Source organism: Papaver somniferum, chromosome 7 (assembly GCF_003573695.1).
Source record: "Papaver somniferum cultivar HN1 chromosome 7, ASM357369v1, whole genome shotgun sequence".
Lineage (NCBI taxonomy): Eukaryota > Viridiplantae > Streptophyta > Magnoliopsida > Ranunculales > Papaveraceae > Papaver > Papaver somniferum.
The window spans coordinates 222,878,885-222,898,009 of NC_039364.1; the positions used below are offsets into that span (position 1 = coordinate 222,878,885).

The 19,125-nt window shown below is 35.3% G+C and overlaps 1 protein-coding gene across 1 annotated transcript; it reads right to left on the reverse strand.

The window, feature by feature from the left end:
• Positions 1-16,784: 16,784 nt before the first annotated feature.
• LOC113293402 (pentatricopeptide repeat-containing protein At1g05750, chloroplastic-like) lies at positions 16,785-18,586 on the reverse strand. The gene has a single exon (XM_026542051.1). It carries the CDS (start codon positions 18,471-18,473, stop codon positions 16,899-16,901), a length of 1,575 nt encoding a protein of 524 aa, XP_026397836.1. The 5' UTR covers positions 18,474-18,586; the 3' UTR covers positions 16,785-16,898.
• Between the last annotated feature and the right edge of the window lie 539 nt (positions 18,587-19,125).

The following is a 19,125-nucleotide window of genomic DNA, read 5'->3' on the forward strand; positions in this document are numbered from 1 at the left end:
AGGATATCATCAAAGGTTAAAGATGGTGCTTAAGGCATGGTTATGCGTACAAACCTACCTTTAACTGCTTGGGGAATATGCAGTATTACACGCATCTTCACTTTTTCGTTTTAGACCCACAATTGGTCAACCATTCTTTGCGTACCAGTTGGTAACTGGATATAAACCTAATATTTTGCGTTCTTACGCATTTTTGGTTGCACTATATATGTGCCCTTACGACTCCACATCGTACTATGTTGGGTCATCAAAATGGTTAAGTGACTGAAAAAGCGGGGGTCTAACAACACCACCTAATATTTCGCTTAGCAATCTGTATGGACTAACTCCGAAATACTTTGCTAGAGAATCAACTAGATAGTCAGACTCAATCTAGATTAAAGTATCTCAAGGAGTCAATATCTCTCACTTGTTTTGATTTACTCAAGCTAAAACAATAGCGAGTCTTTAATCAAACACAAAGAATAACTTGGACGGTACCAAAGACCAATATCCAAGGATCAATCAATATCAATCAACAACCAAAGGTTGGATTTCCAATTGATGATCTTAACACAGAACCTGTATTATTTCAATTATATAAAATATAATGCGGAAAAGAAATAACACAGACACCAGAAGTTTTGTTAACGAGGAAACCGCAAATGCAGAAAACCCCCGGGACCTAGTCCAGATTGAATACACACTGTATTAAGCCTCTACAGACACTAGCCTACTCCAAGCTAACTTCGGACTGGACTATAATTGAACCCCAATCAGTCTCCCACCGATCCAAGGTACAGTTGTACTCCTACGCCTATGATCCCAGCAGGATACTGCGCACTTGATTCCCTTAGCTGATCTCACCCACAACTAAGATTTGCTGCAACCCAAAATCGCAGAATTGATAATAAACAAATCTGTCTCACACAGAAAAGTCTATCAAAGGATAAATCTGTCTCCCACAGAAAAACCCTAGGTTTTGTTCCGTCTTAAGATATAAAATCAAATTGAACAGGAACCAATTGATAATGCGGTCTTATATTCCCGAAGAACAGCCTAGATTAATCAATCACCTCTCAACAATCCTTCTTGACTACACAAGTTGTTTGTCGAAGAATCACAAATAGTGAGACGAAGATGTTTGTGACTTCTTTATCTTGCCTATCGGAGAACTCTCATGATCTCAAGCCAATCAAAGATTGTACTCGTACGATAGAAGATGCAAGATCAGATCACATAACTACGATAAAAGTAGTATCGGTCTGGCTTCACAATCCCAATGAAGTCTTTAAGTCGTTAACCTGGCTTTAGAGATGAAAACCAAAGGTTAAATGAGAATCGACTCTAGAGAGCGCACTAGTATCACACAGACGTGTGGGGATTAGTTTTGCACAATGCTAGATGTCTCCTTTATATAGCCTTCAAATCAGGGTTTTGCCTTAGTTACAAAGCAATCCATATTCACCGTTAGATGAAAACCTGATTTAGATTCAAGCTAATATTTCTCAACCGTTAGATCGAAAACTTAGCTTGTCACACACACTTGGGTAGACGTTTACTGGGTTTGTGAAAACCATGCCCAAACGTGTATGTGTATGTTGGTTCAACATAGTAACCCAAATGGTTAACCATATGAGCATTTCATATTAACCTAGTTCTTCTTCACCATAACTAGTTCAATTAACTCAAATGAACTAGTTAGAGAGTTGTTCAATTGCTATGAGATCTTATGTAATTGCACAAGACACAATTGAAACAAAGATGATTCGATTCGATGAATCGGATCATGAACTTTATAGCCATGGTTTGCATAGAGCATTCCTTAGTAATTTAAGTTTCATGTTCAGAGCACATCTTTAGATCATAACCACTTAAGCTCACAAAAAAGTTCGCGGACTTAAGGCAACCGACAGAGTTTCCCAAACTCCGCAGAAAATCTCGGCAAAGAGACTTCCGCCAGTTTGCGGACTGAGTTCGCGGACTAAACACGCAAACGAGTTTTTGAAAAATCCCAGCAGAAATTTTCGGTAAGAGAACTTCCTTCAGTTCGCGAACTGGGTTCGCGGACTTGGCAAAGACAATTCCTCCGGTTTATCTCAATCAACAAAGTTTGAAAACTTAGGATTAAGGAGTACATGGTTATGTAATCTAAACTCTCATTCCAATCATTGAGATATTCTCAGAGGATGTTATATAGTCGTTATCACAGACCGTTTCACGTCAGAGCAATTCTTGAAGTAATTGAAACTTTTCATGACTTTCGTCACTAGGTGAAAATAAACTTGATCAAAGCGAAACGCTTTACCGACACACGATTTCGAGAAAAAGAAAAGTAGTGAATACTCAGTTTGAAATGTCAAATGTGTATGATCCAGTCTATATAGCATACGACTTTTTGTCTCATAAGAAGTAGGAGATATAATAGATAGACTTTTGAGTGAAAGATAAGTTCAAGTCTCCACATACCTTTTTGTTGATGAAGTTCCACGGTTCCTTGAGTGGATCTTCGTCGTTGTATGATGAATCGCCATGAAGTCCTTGAGCTCAACTACACTTTTCTATCCTAGTCCGAGACTTAGCTATAATAGACTAGAAATCAAGACTCATAGTTTTGATCACTAACATTGACAAACATGCTTGATATAGCGACGCATGCGAGGTCGACCGAGATATGCTCTAACAGTGACTATGTTGGAAAAGAGTTTCCAACAATTATGCACAGTTTTAAAACTTTTGACAGGCGATCTCTCAACCGCTGATTTGCGAATAGTCACTCTAATGGGATAGTCTTCTCGTCGTTAGGGGGAGATGGGAAAAAGTATTTTCTGAGGGAACGACAGTGAGTGTCGTGGTGTGTTCCCATTTTTTGTCATATAAACTCCTATACTCCCAAATGGAAATGTGAAGTGAAAAAAGGATTATCGATTTTCGGAATGTACACTGATATCGCTAAATTGACGAGATCACACATACCAACTGCAAACGTGCCTGTAAGGTTAAAAATCCTTAGTAAAGGATATACACCGTAAACTATGGTGGTACAACTACACTTGGTGGAAGTGTGGTAGTATCTTAATTTATACTAAAGTGATTACAAAATAGATACATATTCAATTCTCATTTATTATTGGGATGTTGTAATTGGTATGAACTAGCCTTGTTATCTCAATCTTTGAAGGTCACTGTTTTGTGAGTTTTCATCTTTTATTCTAATTTGCCATATTTCATCAAGAAGAAAAACTAATATATATAGACGTATACTTCAGATTTATCCATAGAACCACTCGTATGAAAGTTTGCTTCACTCCACTAAATATAGGTGAAAATACTACACACCACACAAAACAAGAAGTTGTTACTAATGTTGTTCCAGAAAAGACAGAAAAGGGACTGGTTGTTTCAGTAGTTGATTACTGGAGGCTTAGTTAAGACTGCTAGCTTTTACGATCCGCTGAAAGAAAAATAAGCTACTTTGTCTTCAAACGTCATATTAGACCCTTTAAATCTTATGCCTGATTTATGTATATCCATCTGCACAGTGCTGACAAGGCACCAAAGGGGATATTGCCTTAAAACAGTGAAAGAGGAGTCACATCTAGTTAGTAAAACAAGGCACCAAAGGGGATATTACCTTAAAACATTGAAAGAGGAGTCACATCTAGTTAGTAAATTCGTAAATGATTCGCGTATCATTCGCCAATTTTTCCGTATCACGAACTTTTGCGTACCAATCGTGAACGTCTGCAACCCCGCACTCGATAAGCGCACTATATGGGTTCCCCATATTATTCGCGAATTATTCGTGATCCTGAATAATTCGCCGCACTCGATAAGCGCACTATATGGGTTCCCCATATTATTCGCGAATTATTCGTGATCCTGAATAATTCGCCTCACTAATTCATGACACGCTTGGAACACATTTCAACTCAGCCAACCAGTTTTTCAACTCAGCGAACTAAATGAGACAAGGTTCACACTTGAGATTAAAAACATGTTTGAGATGGGAGTCGAGCCCGTGAGCACGGGCATGTTAACATTATGTTTAACCACAAGGCCACGGCCATTTTGTTGTCTTTTCCTAATTTATATTAAATATATACAATTTTAAACCATAAAATCATACTCCCTATTTTTTTATATTATAATACAGATAGTATATGCGAATTTTGTCTGCCGATTCCATATCTCTAAAACGAATTATACACGTACTATGCCGTTCCGAATGACTGACGAATCACGAACCGTTGACCGGATTTTTGACCGAATTTGGTCTTTACAAATACGAATAATACCCGTACGTATACCGTTCCGTACGTATATCGAATTCCGAATTGCTAACTAGGTCTCAGACCATCAAAAAAAAATTCTAGCAAGGTGGGGTCTTTATCCTGTAGGTCATGTTTAGAGTTATATAAGTTAGAATCGTATCTATTTGGTTGTTGCATGATGACAACCTAGTCTTGGAACTTTAATTATTCGTTGAAAACTTTAATTAAACCCTGAACTAAACAAAACACATCTCTTCCTTATACCCAAGGTGAAACAACCCAAAAACCCCAGTTAATTTAGACCAATAGGATTATGTAACACAGTTTATAAAGTAACTAGCCCTTAACCCGTGCCGCAACGGCACAGATCATGATGTTGGTTCATTTTTAATATATTATATAATTTGTGTCTGGATACTTATCAACTCCTTATAATTTAATATGGGTTTGTCATAAAAATAGTTGGGATTTTCCTCTCTTTTTTTCTTGTTTTTTCCTTTAATATTTTACCGCCGGAGATTTGCTCAAACGAAAGAAATATAATCTTAACTTTCAGACACTTTTTTATTTAGGTTCATTGCTTATAATGAGATAATGCTCTACATGAACATGGAAGTTTAAATATTTTTTTGAAACATGTCGTCAGCAGCGCTCATCTCAGTGAAATCAACAAATTAATATCATCCATAAAAGGCCCCTCCATGCTCCTATTTCGCTCCAGCTGACTCATCTATCATGATCATGTTGTCGATCCTCCAAATAGGCAAAGAATAGTATTTTTTTGCATCGAACGGATGATACAAACTCTCCAATGTGACATGATTTTCCTATAATTTTTCAACATCCATTAGATGACAATGTTTAAAATGTGTACCCACTACCTTTTCGAAGGGATTGTATATATGCGAATCTCTACCATTAAATCTTCAACAAAGTATTGTGCCCAGCAGTTCGTCTTAACGAAGGCTTTGGTAACTTCAAAAGTCTTGGGCATTTTGTCACTTCTATATGTTCCTAACTTCACTTGGAATATAATCTGGCGACACATTACCTCATAAAGAACCTTGAACACATATTGTACTCCCTGATCCTATTTCAAATTAATAGGTTGTCAATAGATCCTTTACCAAAAGTTGACATCTTCTACGTTGAATATTTATATAAAACATTTATGGTATTGTGGATCGTTGCTTTCTAAGATTGTAGTTTTCAAAATTGGCCTCTTCAAGTCCCACGGCTTTCTAAGTTTATATATCCGGTTTGTTTTTAACATTTTATTTAGCCATATTATGTTTGTTACTAACTTTAAACTTGATGTCATCTTCTACTGTGAACTTTATGTGATTTCAGAATCGAAATAGTTATACCTCTTTCATTCGTATCAAGTAATCCATTGTATATCCCAACAATTCTTCTACAACAATTCCTTTATTTTGCCGTTTCCGGACCATCAGTAGCCATTATTGCCAAACGCAATTTGTCCAATTTTTATTGATGTTATGTATTTTCCAATGTTTATTTCTCTTAAATAAATAGATTGTGGAAAAACTAAAATAAAAAAAAAAACATAAGTCTTACACGCGTCTAAGTTACTATATCCAAAATACTCCGGACACTGCTTCTGGCCTTAAGGGTGATTTCTATGCTTGCGGAAATCCTGGACATATGGCGCTCTGTAGAAACCGTAAGGACCTTAAAAAGAAAAATAATGGTAATTTGGTTGAAAACAACAAAGATGAATTTTCTGGCACGGGGTGTGAAGTAAATTTGGTAAAAAATGTGAGAGACTGGTGGGTAGACTCTGGTGCTACCAAACATGTCTGTGGAAACAGAGATATGTTTACCTCTCATAATAAGGTAGGGGAAGGCGAGACACTCTATATGGGTAATTCATCTGCAACTTCGAGTAGGAAAAAGCAAAGTTGGACTCAAGCTCACTTCTGGCAAGACTCTCACTTTGAATGAAGCTCTTCATGTTCCGGACATCTGCAAAAATCTTGTTTCTTGTGGTGTTTTAGATGATAAGGGTTTTAAAATTGTAATAGAATATGGGAAATGTGTTGTAACTAAGGAAACTATATTTATTTCCTTAATTAATTTGACAGTACATGCAACACCAATCATTTTCGAAGTGAGCTATTTGCGTAAGTGTGGTCAATGTATCCCTTAACTGTAATAATAATAACAACACGTCAGTTTTTTTCAAGGCGTCTAGTTGTAAATGGTATGAACCTAATAGATTTGAGTTGTACCTCAATCTTAGATATCACCTTCTTCTCACATAACATAGCAATTGAAGGACAAATCTTGACCACTCTTTATAAGGCAAATTTAGCCAAACTATGTTTTGCAATTGTCTTACATGGAAATTATTATTAATCCATATTTTAATCGGCTCCTATCGAAGACGATCTAATTAGTCCTATAGAAAGTTAATCTTAAATTTTTGACCTTATTTCTTGACCAAATTATTGAACTATTCTCAATCATGTTCTGCTTTGTGTGATCTACCCATCTGTATCTATTATACCTTCTAAACCAGTGAATGAAACCTATACATATTGATCCGTAATTTGATATTGTTGATTTGTAATCAAGAGGTCGCATGATTTGAGAATGTAAAATATAAAAAATATTCTATAAACATCGGAGGCAAAATTTAGATTTATGATTTAGAGTTTTTTATGATGATTTTGATGAACAAACATAATGTTCAAACAAATATTTTAGAATGTAAATACATTTTCCCGGCCAATAAGGCTTTATATCGGGAATTGAGTGAAAGTACGTTGTTGTCTTTGTAGGTAGTTGTCGCGAAACAACTCGAAATTATGTTCTTTCAGGAAAAAGAATGTAATAGTACTTGAGAGAGCGATAATGTTCTCTTCGCGGGTACACCAATTTCCTTTATATAATACGGATACCGTTTCGGTGATCCAACAGTCATGATCATATTGTCTTATACGTTACGGTATCATCCTCAAAATATTTGGTTTTTGTCCTTATCAATCGTGCTAAAAACAACCAATTACATATTTCACAATACAATGTTGCATGTTTTGTGAAGATTTTTTTTTTTCGGTCAATAAAACTCACTAAAAAGCAAAAACTATTATTATCCACTACTATTACCAACACCCACCACCATAAAAACCATCCTCCGCCACTATTTCTTCCACCAATAGTAATGTTACCGCCTCCACCATTCACAAACACCCACCGTTAGAATCAATATAGTTTTTAGTAAAATTATTTTTTAATAAAATTATGTATTCATGTTAGATTACTAAAGGGACATTTATAATAGAAATTTAATTAATCATTATGACCTTGATTTGATACTAAATAATTTCATAGACACTCTTTACATAGACAAATCAATAATAAATAATTTCATATGTTCTGATCTTGATTCGTGTCGTTCGTTTAGTTATTACATAACATGGCAACTGATTGCATCAATTTTTTTTAAAAAGGACATGTGTTTTATCAAGTTTATTTTAACATTAGAATGATCAACCACGTGTTATACTTTATAATATAACGTTACATATTGGCGTTACGAAATTAGCATAATATGTTTTTTTTCACCAATACCCTCCATCACCATAAAACCATATATATGAATCCATTTTTTTATCCACCACCACCTAGTGGCAGAGCCAAGGGTTGACTAACCTGGCTCTAACCCCTTAAATTTTTAATAACTACATAAATGTTTTAGTTTATTTTATGAATAGTACTTTGTCCATATATATATATGGTTTAGTCCACCAAAGTTTACATGTTTCTTTAAAAAAAAAGTAGGCCTCCTCAATGTCAATTTTTGATTCCACCACTGCCACCATCACTGCCGCACACCCCATGTAGGTTGTTGGACGCAATTCTAATTTTCAATCACAAATGCCATGTATGAGGTTTAGATTGAACAAAATGTCGTCAATTGGTTAGTTTCATTATTATTTTTCCGTGTATATATTCTTTTTTGTATTGCAATCAATTTTATTTTAACATTATAAAATCATGATTTATACGATATAGTACCAAAGATAACAGGGGTACCATTTGGGTGATCCAACTACGATCATGAAAATATTGTCTTGTATGATATCATACCTGAAATATATGGTACCTTCATTTATCAAAAGTGTTAAAAACAACCAACCACATCTTCCACACTACGATGTTATCGATGTTGTAACGACAACATAAAATTAATATTGTCCATCACTACTCACCAACACTCACCGTCACTACTTCTTCCACCACAAATCAGGGGCGGAGCCATGATTTTGAGGAAAGAGGGAGAAAAATTCTTGGCAAGTTGGATACATGTGAAAAATGGACTTTGTATCCCATTTTACGATAAAAGAACAAAAATAAATATAATTGTGCTTGGCTCCTCCCTTAACCACCACTAATCTTTCGGCCTCCACCTCTTCTACTACTCATTGTCGCCAAAAATGTCTATTGATATTATTTATCAAAATTACTTATTAATAGAAATAAATATTATAATAAATTTAGAAAACATTTTTAATTAAAAAAAGATTAGTCATTTATTATGAGCAATTAGTGAAACACTGATTAAAGAACAGTTTATAATGAATAGAATATTTATTATGTGCAATTAGAGAAACACTAATTAATAAAGCAATTATGATATTTAAGTTGAACAAACCAGCACCATTGATTTATCTTTTCTATTAATTCCAACCAAGGTGGAACACTGGTTAGAGGCCACTCTTATGACACAATAGGTCATGAGTTCGAACCTCTCCGTTATAATTTTTGAAAATCCATATCTCGACTTGATTATTCATTTTTCATTCATAATATTGGAACTAATGCCACGCGTGCGAGTTGTAGGTGGTGGTCAGGAGAACCACACCCCTTGATTTATCTTTGCAGGACAAATCCTGACCGCCACTAACAAAGGCAAACTTTGTGCAATTAGTGAAACACTAATTAATAAAGCAATTATGATATTTAAGTTGAACAAACCACCACCATTGATTTATCTTTTCAATTAATTCCAACCAAGGTGGAACACTGGTTAGAGGTCACTCTTATGACACAATAGGTCATGAGTTCGAACCTCTCCGTTATAATTTTTGAAAATCCATATCTTGACTTGATTTTTCATTTTTCATTCATAATATTGGAACTAATGCCACGCGTGCGAGTTGTAGGTGGTCAGGAGAACCACACCCCTTGATTTATCTTTGCAGGACAAATCCTGACCGCCACTAACAAAGGAAAACTTATCCAAACCTTGTTTTGTACTAATGATAGCAAAAATAATAGTCAACAGAATCAAACCATTCTTAGACAAAATAATCTCACCATTTCAATCATCCTTCTTATTCTCTAGACAAATTTCTGATAACATTATTGTAGCACATGAGATTATACATTCTTTCAAAAACAATAAAGCTAGAACATGAGGCCTAGGCCTAAAAATAGACATGTCCAAGGCCTTTGACAGGGTTAATTGGAAATTTCTTTTTTATGCTTTATCCTCCTTTGGCTTTAGTGGTGATGTTTGCTTGCTCATAGAACAATGCATCTCAACTACTACAATTTTTGTTCTTTTAAATGGCTCCACAGGAGAAGCTTTTAAACCTTCAAGAGGTTTACGTCAAGGTGATCCTCTCTCACCATATCTTTTAATTATTTGTATGGAAATTTTCTCTAGGCTTCTTCTTCAACGGGAGAATAAGAAAATTTTACATGGAGTCAAGATAACTCCAAAAAGTGAACCAATATCACATCTTTTCTTTGTTGATGACTGTCTCCTTTTTGTCAAACCATACCTTGTAGAATGTATAAACCTACTAGACACCATAGAAATCTTTAGTACAACATCTGGTCAGCTCATTAACTTTGAAAAATCTGGAGTTTTCTTTGGAAAAAAAGTGCCCCCAAAACACCAAAGAATGATGTCTAAATTACTAAAGATAAAACACATAAGTCTTAAAGATCCCTATCTAGGAGATCCCCTGTTTATGGATGATCCAAATAAAAACATTTGCACCCATCCTAGAAAGAATGGAATCTAAGGCAAAAGGCTGGAAAGGCCTATTCTCTCCTAACCTAGTAGGTCTATCCTAAACAGAGCAGTCTTAGCCAATATACCTACTTACCAGATGAGATGCTTTATCCTTCCAAAAAGAATAACAAATAAAATTAATGTCATTCAGAGAGACTTCTGGTGGGGCAAAGAAGTAGGGGGAAAAGGCTTTTATCCCAAAAATGGCCAAGCCTTTGTAAACCAATTCAAAAGGGAGGTTTAGGCTTCAAGGATGCTAGGAAGTTTAACCTTATAATGCATGCTAAGTTAGCATGGATACTAATCAAGGAACCAGACGCTCTCTGGGTCAAAACAATGGGCTCTAGATATTTTCGAAAATCTTGTGCCCTTAGAGACAAAGCAAAAACCAATGGTTCTTGGACTTGGAACTGCATCAGTCAAGGTTTAGAACTAATATATAAATATAGCTTCTGTGAAGTGGGTAATGGTCAGGATATTAATATTTGGAAGGACAAATGGATCCCAGTATTAACGGACATACTAGAAAACATTTATCCAGTATAATACACTCACATTAAATTAGTATCAGACCTGATTGACCCAATTTTTAGCTCTTGGGATATGGATATCATAAACTCTATTTTACCTGCAGATATTGCTAACAAAATTAGGAACATTCCTCTCTTTAAAGATAAGCATCATATTCTATTCTTAGAAAATACCAACTTAGATGGACTTTAACAAAGTCAGGAGATTACACAGTGAAATCCTTATATGATAAACTGAATGAAACTAATACTGAAATAGTTAGCCTAGACCTACCTGAATCTTCTTGGATAGCTATATGGAAATTAGATATATTGTTAGAGCATTGCTCGGTCGAAATCGCATGCGTTGCTATCTCAAGCATGTTTGTCAATGTTAGTGATCAAAACTATAAGTCTTGATTTCTAGTATACTATATCTAAGTCTCGGACTAGGATAGAAAGTGTAGTTGAGCTCAAGAACTCCATGGAGATCATCATACAAGACGAAGGACTACTCAAGGAACTGGTGAAACTTCATCGACTAAAAGGTATGGAGACTTGAACTTATTTATCACTCAAAAGTCATAAAAACACTACCAAAGGAAGATCATATTCTCAGAGTACAGTCATTCGAATAAGGTTCTAATATGGGAAGATTATCTATAGAGATCATGGAACCTCAAGACGAGAGAATCTCCAAAAAGCATGTGTGCAATGATTCTTAAAGTGGGAGTTCGAGATGTAAGATCTGGTAATATTGTAACTAGTAGTCCATTAATTTCATCAACTTAAAAGTCAGACATCTTTAAATGGACAAGCTGATACAATACAGTTGCGTTAATATATATTTTTTTTAACGATTGATTGATTGATTTACGTTTAAACAGAATAGTTGCATCACTCTGTGGTTTGCATTACATCAAAGATGTGTAAATGCTACAATAGCTGAAATTGGCCGTAATACCCAAAATTAGGTTTGTTGTGAACATGTACAACTGGGTCCACCTAACAACAATATCGAGACATTAGTTTGAATAAAAAAAATTCATCTTCGTGGTACCGCTAAGCTGGAACTTTTTATAAAAGATCACAGGATGTCTCCTATAGATAAAAACTAATCCGACTTTCTAAGTTTTGATGATTTTCAGTAGGTTTATTAGAGCATCTAAATATTATCTGTTAGAGCACCGCTGAACCCACCAAGCATTGATATTTCAAGTTTAGTTCCAAAATTCGGACGCTTGAATTGCTTACTAAAGTCAACTCCGTTAGGTTAGACTTAGGATAATATAAACGTTGAGACAATATCTAGTTACTCAATGAAGAGTTAAAGATTGAAGAAAAACGAAGACATCATCCTTCATATTAAGGTTAGTGGATATTGACTTTGATTTATTCCATTTCTATTAAGTTGTTACAATCTCATTCCTTAAAAACATAACATGCAAAGTTTATTTGACATCATCCTCCAACTGATGCCTATTTGGAGGCAAAAGACCCAGCTGTTGTGAAATAGCACAACAAGTGTCTATTTTGATGGGAAACGGCCCAATAATCATGAAAAGGGGTCTATGACCACCTTGGTCTTCTAAATTTAGCCATATTCCATTATCTCGAGCATCTAAGACCCGTTTTAGGAAAGTTTTGTTTTGCTAATAACTTCTTCGTTAGGAGTCCGTTTGAGTCGACGTTTGTGGCCTGTAGTTTCTTTTATTAAGTACTTTCATTATTTAGTAAAATCTCAAATTTACCAAAAATAGCAAATTTTGAGTTTGAGTCAGTTTTGGGTTGTTTTCATCCTCTCTTATCGCACATGTAAAAAACATTGGGGGTACCAAAATACACAACCAACTTTTTCTTAGGCAATCTGTATGGACAAACTCAACACAACTCCGAGAGTAAAAACTCAATCAAGGAAAGTGCCTAGAGTTATCTCTCCCTCTCTCTTGTTGTTAAAACGTTTACAGAACTGAATCTGTGATCCTAACTACAAAGAGAGTTCTTGGACGGTACCAAAGACTAATGTCCAAGGATCAACCAAGTCTTATCCAACAAACTAGGTTGGACGTATCTACTTTAATTGATCAACGCGCAATCTGTGATATTTCAATTATAAAGATAAACAATATAATGCGAAAAAAGAAATAAGACAGACACCGGAAATTTTGTTAACGAAACCGCAAATGCAGAAAAACCCCGGGACCTAGTCCAGATTGAACACAAACTGTATTAAGCCGCTAAAGACACTAGCCTACTACCAATTAACTTCAGTCTGGAATGTAGTTGAGCCCGAAATATGTCAACCACTGATTCAGGTATAGTCGCACTCCTTATGCCTCTTGAATCCCAGCAGGACTCCGCGCAATTGATTCCCTTAGAAGGAGTCACACCAACTAAGAGTGGCTTCAACTCAATTGAAGACTTTAAACCAAATCTGCCTCCCACAGATTAAGCCTATAATTGATTTCCTGATTTACGATCTAAATGGATGATCAGATCAAACGAAAGATCCAGGTGATGGAAATCGATAACAATTTTGATCGAAGTCTGGCTATCCTCAAAATCCGGACTTATGCAACCCGAAGTGCAGCCTAGATTATTATTCACCTCACAAGTATAAAACTTGAGGAATCACAAAATCTGAGACGAAGAGAACTTTGTGATTACTATCTATCTCGATTGATGGAGCAAGCTCTACAAACAATCAAGATCAGGATACTTGAGTTATCAAGATAAAATATAATTGGACCTGGCTTTATGAATCCCAATGAAGTATTTGTAGTCATTAAACCCTAAAAGAGTTTCTGGACAGGACGACTCTAGACACAACTAGGACACACCAAGAATTAGTGTCAGGATTCAAAGATCCCAGTTGCCAATAGTTCCCCTTATATAGAATTCAAAGCCCATGTTGCTTTAGGTTTAAGCTAAGATAACTTTGGAACCAAGCAAACAATATTCATCGTTAGATGAAATATTTGAATCTTATTCACATAAAAAATATATACACTATGGTTAGGTAAACCGTAACCGAAACGTGTATAAAGACTATATCCAACATGATTAGCCGAAACTAGCCGATTTGAACTTATAAGCTTAACACTCATTTTCATGTTCACAAAGACATAAATCTTGAGTCACAATTATGTGATCAAATGAGTCTAGTTTTAATTAGAGAATTGATCAAATGTAAATCATCTCATAAAAATAATTTAATCGCAACTGAATCAAAACCGACATAGTTTGTAAATGTACAAGCTACAAATACTTGAACCATTCGTGAGTCGGCTGAGTCACAGTTTTCGGACCAGTTTGCAAACTTATAAGCAACTACCGAGTTCCGGAGTCTACAGAGCTTTTCAGTTCACGTGTGGTTTTTCAAATTTTGATGTGATTCAAAGTTCCGGAGTCTACAGAACTTTTCAGTTCACGTACCGGTTTATAAACTTAAGAATTTTACCGGTTTCGGATTTCACAAAACATTTCAGTTTGCGTACAAGTTTTGGTACTAAATTGGTTATAGAACGTAGAACTATATTGGCTCACATACCGGTTTGATACTTTAACCAGGTTCCCTTACCCACAGTTCCAAAATGATTTGTATACGAATATACATACCTATCCGGATCATGAAACAATTAGATTTTCCCATGATATGCATACGAGTATGCGTATCACACAAATCTGAAAGTCGATATATAGCTACTCCGCTACGTGTACAAGTACATGTAATACGGCTTCGGACATATAACCGTTTTCCCAGTTTGTAGGACTGATAACGTTGTCTTGTATTCCGAATATAGTAGTTCAATATTTCTCTAAATCATTTCAAAACATTCCTGAATAACATCAATGAGACATGTCACTGTTCCAGGCTATTTTTGAATAATAAACTTGAATCATGATTTGCTTTTGAACAATAAATTATTCTCCACCGAAATTGATCAAGTATGAACAAATTTTCATTAAGCTTAGTCATTATATTTCGAGAAATTCGCAAACTAAATAATTAGTTCCCGACTCGAAATTATTTTCTATCCAAGCTAGTCTAATTAGTTATGCGACAATCGTCTCAAGGATGGAAAAGTGAATATAACTTGAGAAATAGGTGGTTCAGTCTTCACTTACCTTTCGTTGATGAAGTTCTCCAACAACTTCAGTTGATCTTCGCCTTCAAACTGTAGAAAACGCAAATGATGACTGACTCGTTTCTCAACTACACTATCCTAGACCGAGACTTAACTAATTGTAGACTATAAATAAAAATATAGTTTTGACAACTAAATTTGACAACAAGCTTGATATAGCAACACTTTTGAGTTCGACCGAGCAATGCTCGAACAACAAGTTAGGATTTTTTCCCAAGTCTATTTAAGGGTCTTCTAGTTATTGTTCTAGACAATTGGTTTGATTAATAAAATTTATTTTATTGAACTAGTTCAAGTTTAATTCTGATTTTTGTTTATAGTCGGGAAACTGAGGTCTAAATAATTATCTTTGTTCATAATTATTCCTAGGAATAATTCAAGGTCTGAACAAACTATCCCTTTTTCTTTCTTTTCAATATATCCGCTGCACTAACAACTTAACTTGTAGAATCAAGACTGATTATTTCTGCAATCATGATCTTGATTGATCTTGTTCAAGGAGTTTCGGATCTGGTATATCTTGATATTTACATCTAGACGGAAGATCCTTGACTCTAAATTAATCATATAGTATTTTTGATATTTTTGTTGGATCTTAGTGGTCAGCGAATAGTTTGATTCCTTGTTATTTTTAAGACGTCCTTAGGGAACTGGGTTGCATAAGTTTTTACAGAGGTGAAACAACACTTGGCAGTGGATTCTTTTAGATGATTCAAGTGCGTCGTCCAGATTGATTGTAAGCACATGGATACTGAGAAAACTGAGTAACTAGGATAGTTCATTCGGTCTCAATTATACGAAGTTGTGGTAGTCAATTTATGTAGCCGTTTAATTCTGAGCATGTTCAAAATTAGGCTAGGTTTCGATGTTTTTCTTCCAGACAGTTTTCCCAATTAATAAAATCTTGAATGTATGTGGTTCTACCTTACTTTCATATTATAATTAACGTAATTACAAACGTAAGTTAAAAACATCTTGGATAAATCCTTGTAATCTGTGACGTGATCGAGATCCAGAGTATATCCAAGATCAGCGTGTTAAAGTTAATATTGAGTCATTAATATTGGTAAGATTATACAAGGTGTGTCTAGTGTTTCTATCCTCATCTTTTCATTATCTTATCTAGTAGTTCGCTACCAGAGGATACTTGTTCTTCCTCCGATTACGATATTCATATTTCAAACTTCAGACAAAGCTAGTAAAGGGTAACAATCATTAATAAATTGCACAAAGGAAAATCTGATAAATTTCTCGAGTCTAAGAAGTTGTTGAAGAGATGAAAGTATGGTTTGTGGTCTCTATGAAGTATTATCAAGCACAATGATCAATTGAGACATCAACTGACAAAAACTAGAAGATCCAAATTCAAAAATTCAAAAATTCAAATATCAAGTTGCAACTTACAGGCAAGTTTGAAGATCTTGTTGGTGAATGGTGATGTTTGAAAATTTGAGTTGGTTTTTGAAATTTGAATTCTATTTTGAAATAATAAAAGTTTTGGCACCAAAATTATGTCCGAAAGCATTGGAGTTGTGATTCCTTATCAGATTCAGATCACATTTTAGTTTAGTTAGTCTTCTAGGATTCTGAAAATATAAGAAGACACGTATTTGTTAAGTTTCTATCAGTTACCGATTATTTACCTATTGAAATCAGATATAATCACATGGATTTTGTTTTCTTCCATTTTGTGCAGTTGACCAGTAAACTCTCCCGTCATCACTTAGATCCCTTGAGTCCTTGACTTTTGTTTATTATGCTTCACAATTTATGTTTTCCATTTCTGTTATATCGGAAACTCTATTTTCATTAGTATCAAGATTATACAACAAGTCATTGCATACATAATGGGCTCCATTTTCCCTCAAATTACATTAAGATAAAAAGAGATCAAACAACAATGATTTTTTTTTTTTTTGAATGTAATAATAACGCTCTAATTCAATTGGTTTGCAAATTCAATATCTGAAAACTCTTCTAGAGAGGTTGTAGGAGCATTTCCAAATAAACTAAAACCTAAAGAAAGTTGCTCGAGCATTGAATAAATATTTCTTGTTTGTGAGTGAGATTTATCTCCAGCCACAAACTCGTGATAGCAGCAGCCAATCTCAATGGCACTAAATCCTGGTTTCTTCTTTATGCCAAGGGATTTCATTTTATTCCTAATCTTCCCAACACCATCCCACCTTTCAACAACTGCGTAAATATTAGAAAGAAGCACATAATTCCAATCAGTATCAGGATCCAAATCAACAAGGAAAGTCATCAATCTCTCCGCCAAACTAATATCTCCATGATTCCTACATGCAGCTAACAATGATCCCAAGACAACTTCATTTGGCTTCATCGGCATGGTTTCTATTACCTGCATTGCATCTTCCAATCTTCCAGCACGGCTAAGAAGGTCTACTATGCAACCAAAATGTTCAATTCTAGGTGAAATTCTGTGAACCTTTTTCATTGTTTCATATAGCTGCAACCCTTTGTCAACTAATCCTGCGTGACTACATGCAGTAAGTGCCCCCGTAAAACTAACTCCATCCGGTTCAAATCCCTCCTTTTGCATAAGAGAAAAGTGATCAAGAGCATCCTCCGCTCTCCCATTCATAGCAAATCCCACAATTAAAGCATTCCAAGAAACCCGGCTTCGCTTCTCCATTTTACTGAATTCCTGATAAGCAAAATCTATACACCCACATCTTGCATACATATCAATCAGTGAATTCCTAACTCTAACTTCGTTAGTCAAATTTCTCTGTAAAGCAAACCGGTGTATCCAGATCCCTAACCCAAGCACACCCATATTAGCACATGCAGTAAGGATAGCAATAATAGTGACATAATCTGGTTCAGTTCCAGAAATCTGCATTTCTCTGAACCACGAAAGAGCTTCCTCGAAATGACCTCTTTTAACAAACCCTCCTATCAATGCAGTCCAAGAAATCTTATCTCTATAAGGCATTTCACCAAACAACTGTATAGCATCTTCGACATCTCCATTTCTCATATACCCATCAATCATACTATTCCAAGAAACCGAATTCTTTACAGTCATTTCATCAAACACCATACGAGAGAGATCGACATGCCTACATTTTGAATACGTATCCACAATGGCAGTACCCAACATAACATTATCTTTGATCATGCCTAATTTATAAAGATAGCAATGGATTAAAGCTCCAAAGTAGAGGGTTTTGTCTGACGGAAAGTCCGCACAAGCCGATAGGAGAGTTGTAAACGTAATTTGATTCGTCTCAATACCAGCAATCCTCATTCGAGCAAATTCTGTGGCAGCTTCTGATAAATATCCGTTTCGACATCGACGAGCAATAGAGGAGGTCCATAACACAGTTGGATCAATAAGTTTATCTTTCCTAGGGAAGACGAGATTGGTCTTGTCAACTGAATTTTGATTAGGGGTTGTAAGAGGGCGATTGTGGGTTGATGATCTCTGGACAAGGTTTTTTGGCGGTCGAGTTATGCAGGAAGATAAGGCGCCAAGACTCATTTCAATTTTCAGTTACCTACACCTCAATTTTGAGCTCTACTTGATATGACCAACTGGCTTTATCCTATCTATTTGCTTATGTGTATTTTTACACTTGGCTTACACTCAAATTTGGCAGAAGTCTCTCTTCCTGTCTAAACTCCTAAAGCTACAAGTTCTGGAGGTGATGAAATTCCATACAGCTGAAAATCAATAGAAGGATGCACGTTCAGTAAACCATATGCGAAATTTTCCCTAAAAGACTTATGCGCCAATGACTTGGTAGCAATTTATTCTGAAAAATATGAAAAGTGAAGCTAGCTTAGAACTATTTGTGTATCTTGTTCTTATCTTGTTCTGGGAATGCCTATCAAGCTTGCAATCTCCCCGTGTTTCTTTGTCTGACAAGGCCAAGTGCAGAAAGTTTACAGCCTAAAATAAATATAATTAGCAACATATATGGAGCAATATTATTCAAAATTATGGCGACAGTGATATGTCTGACAGAAAATAACTTTGCATCTATATCAAATTCATTGTCCAACGTCGAATTCATGTGGCAACCTGCAAAATGGCATGTTTTAAAACCCTCTAGCGGTTTTCGGTTATGTCAAGATAACTAGAATAGTTGTAAAAACAATCTACAGTAGTTGTTACAACTTCAACTAAAGAG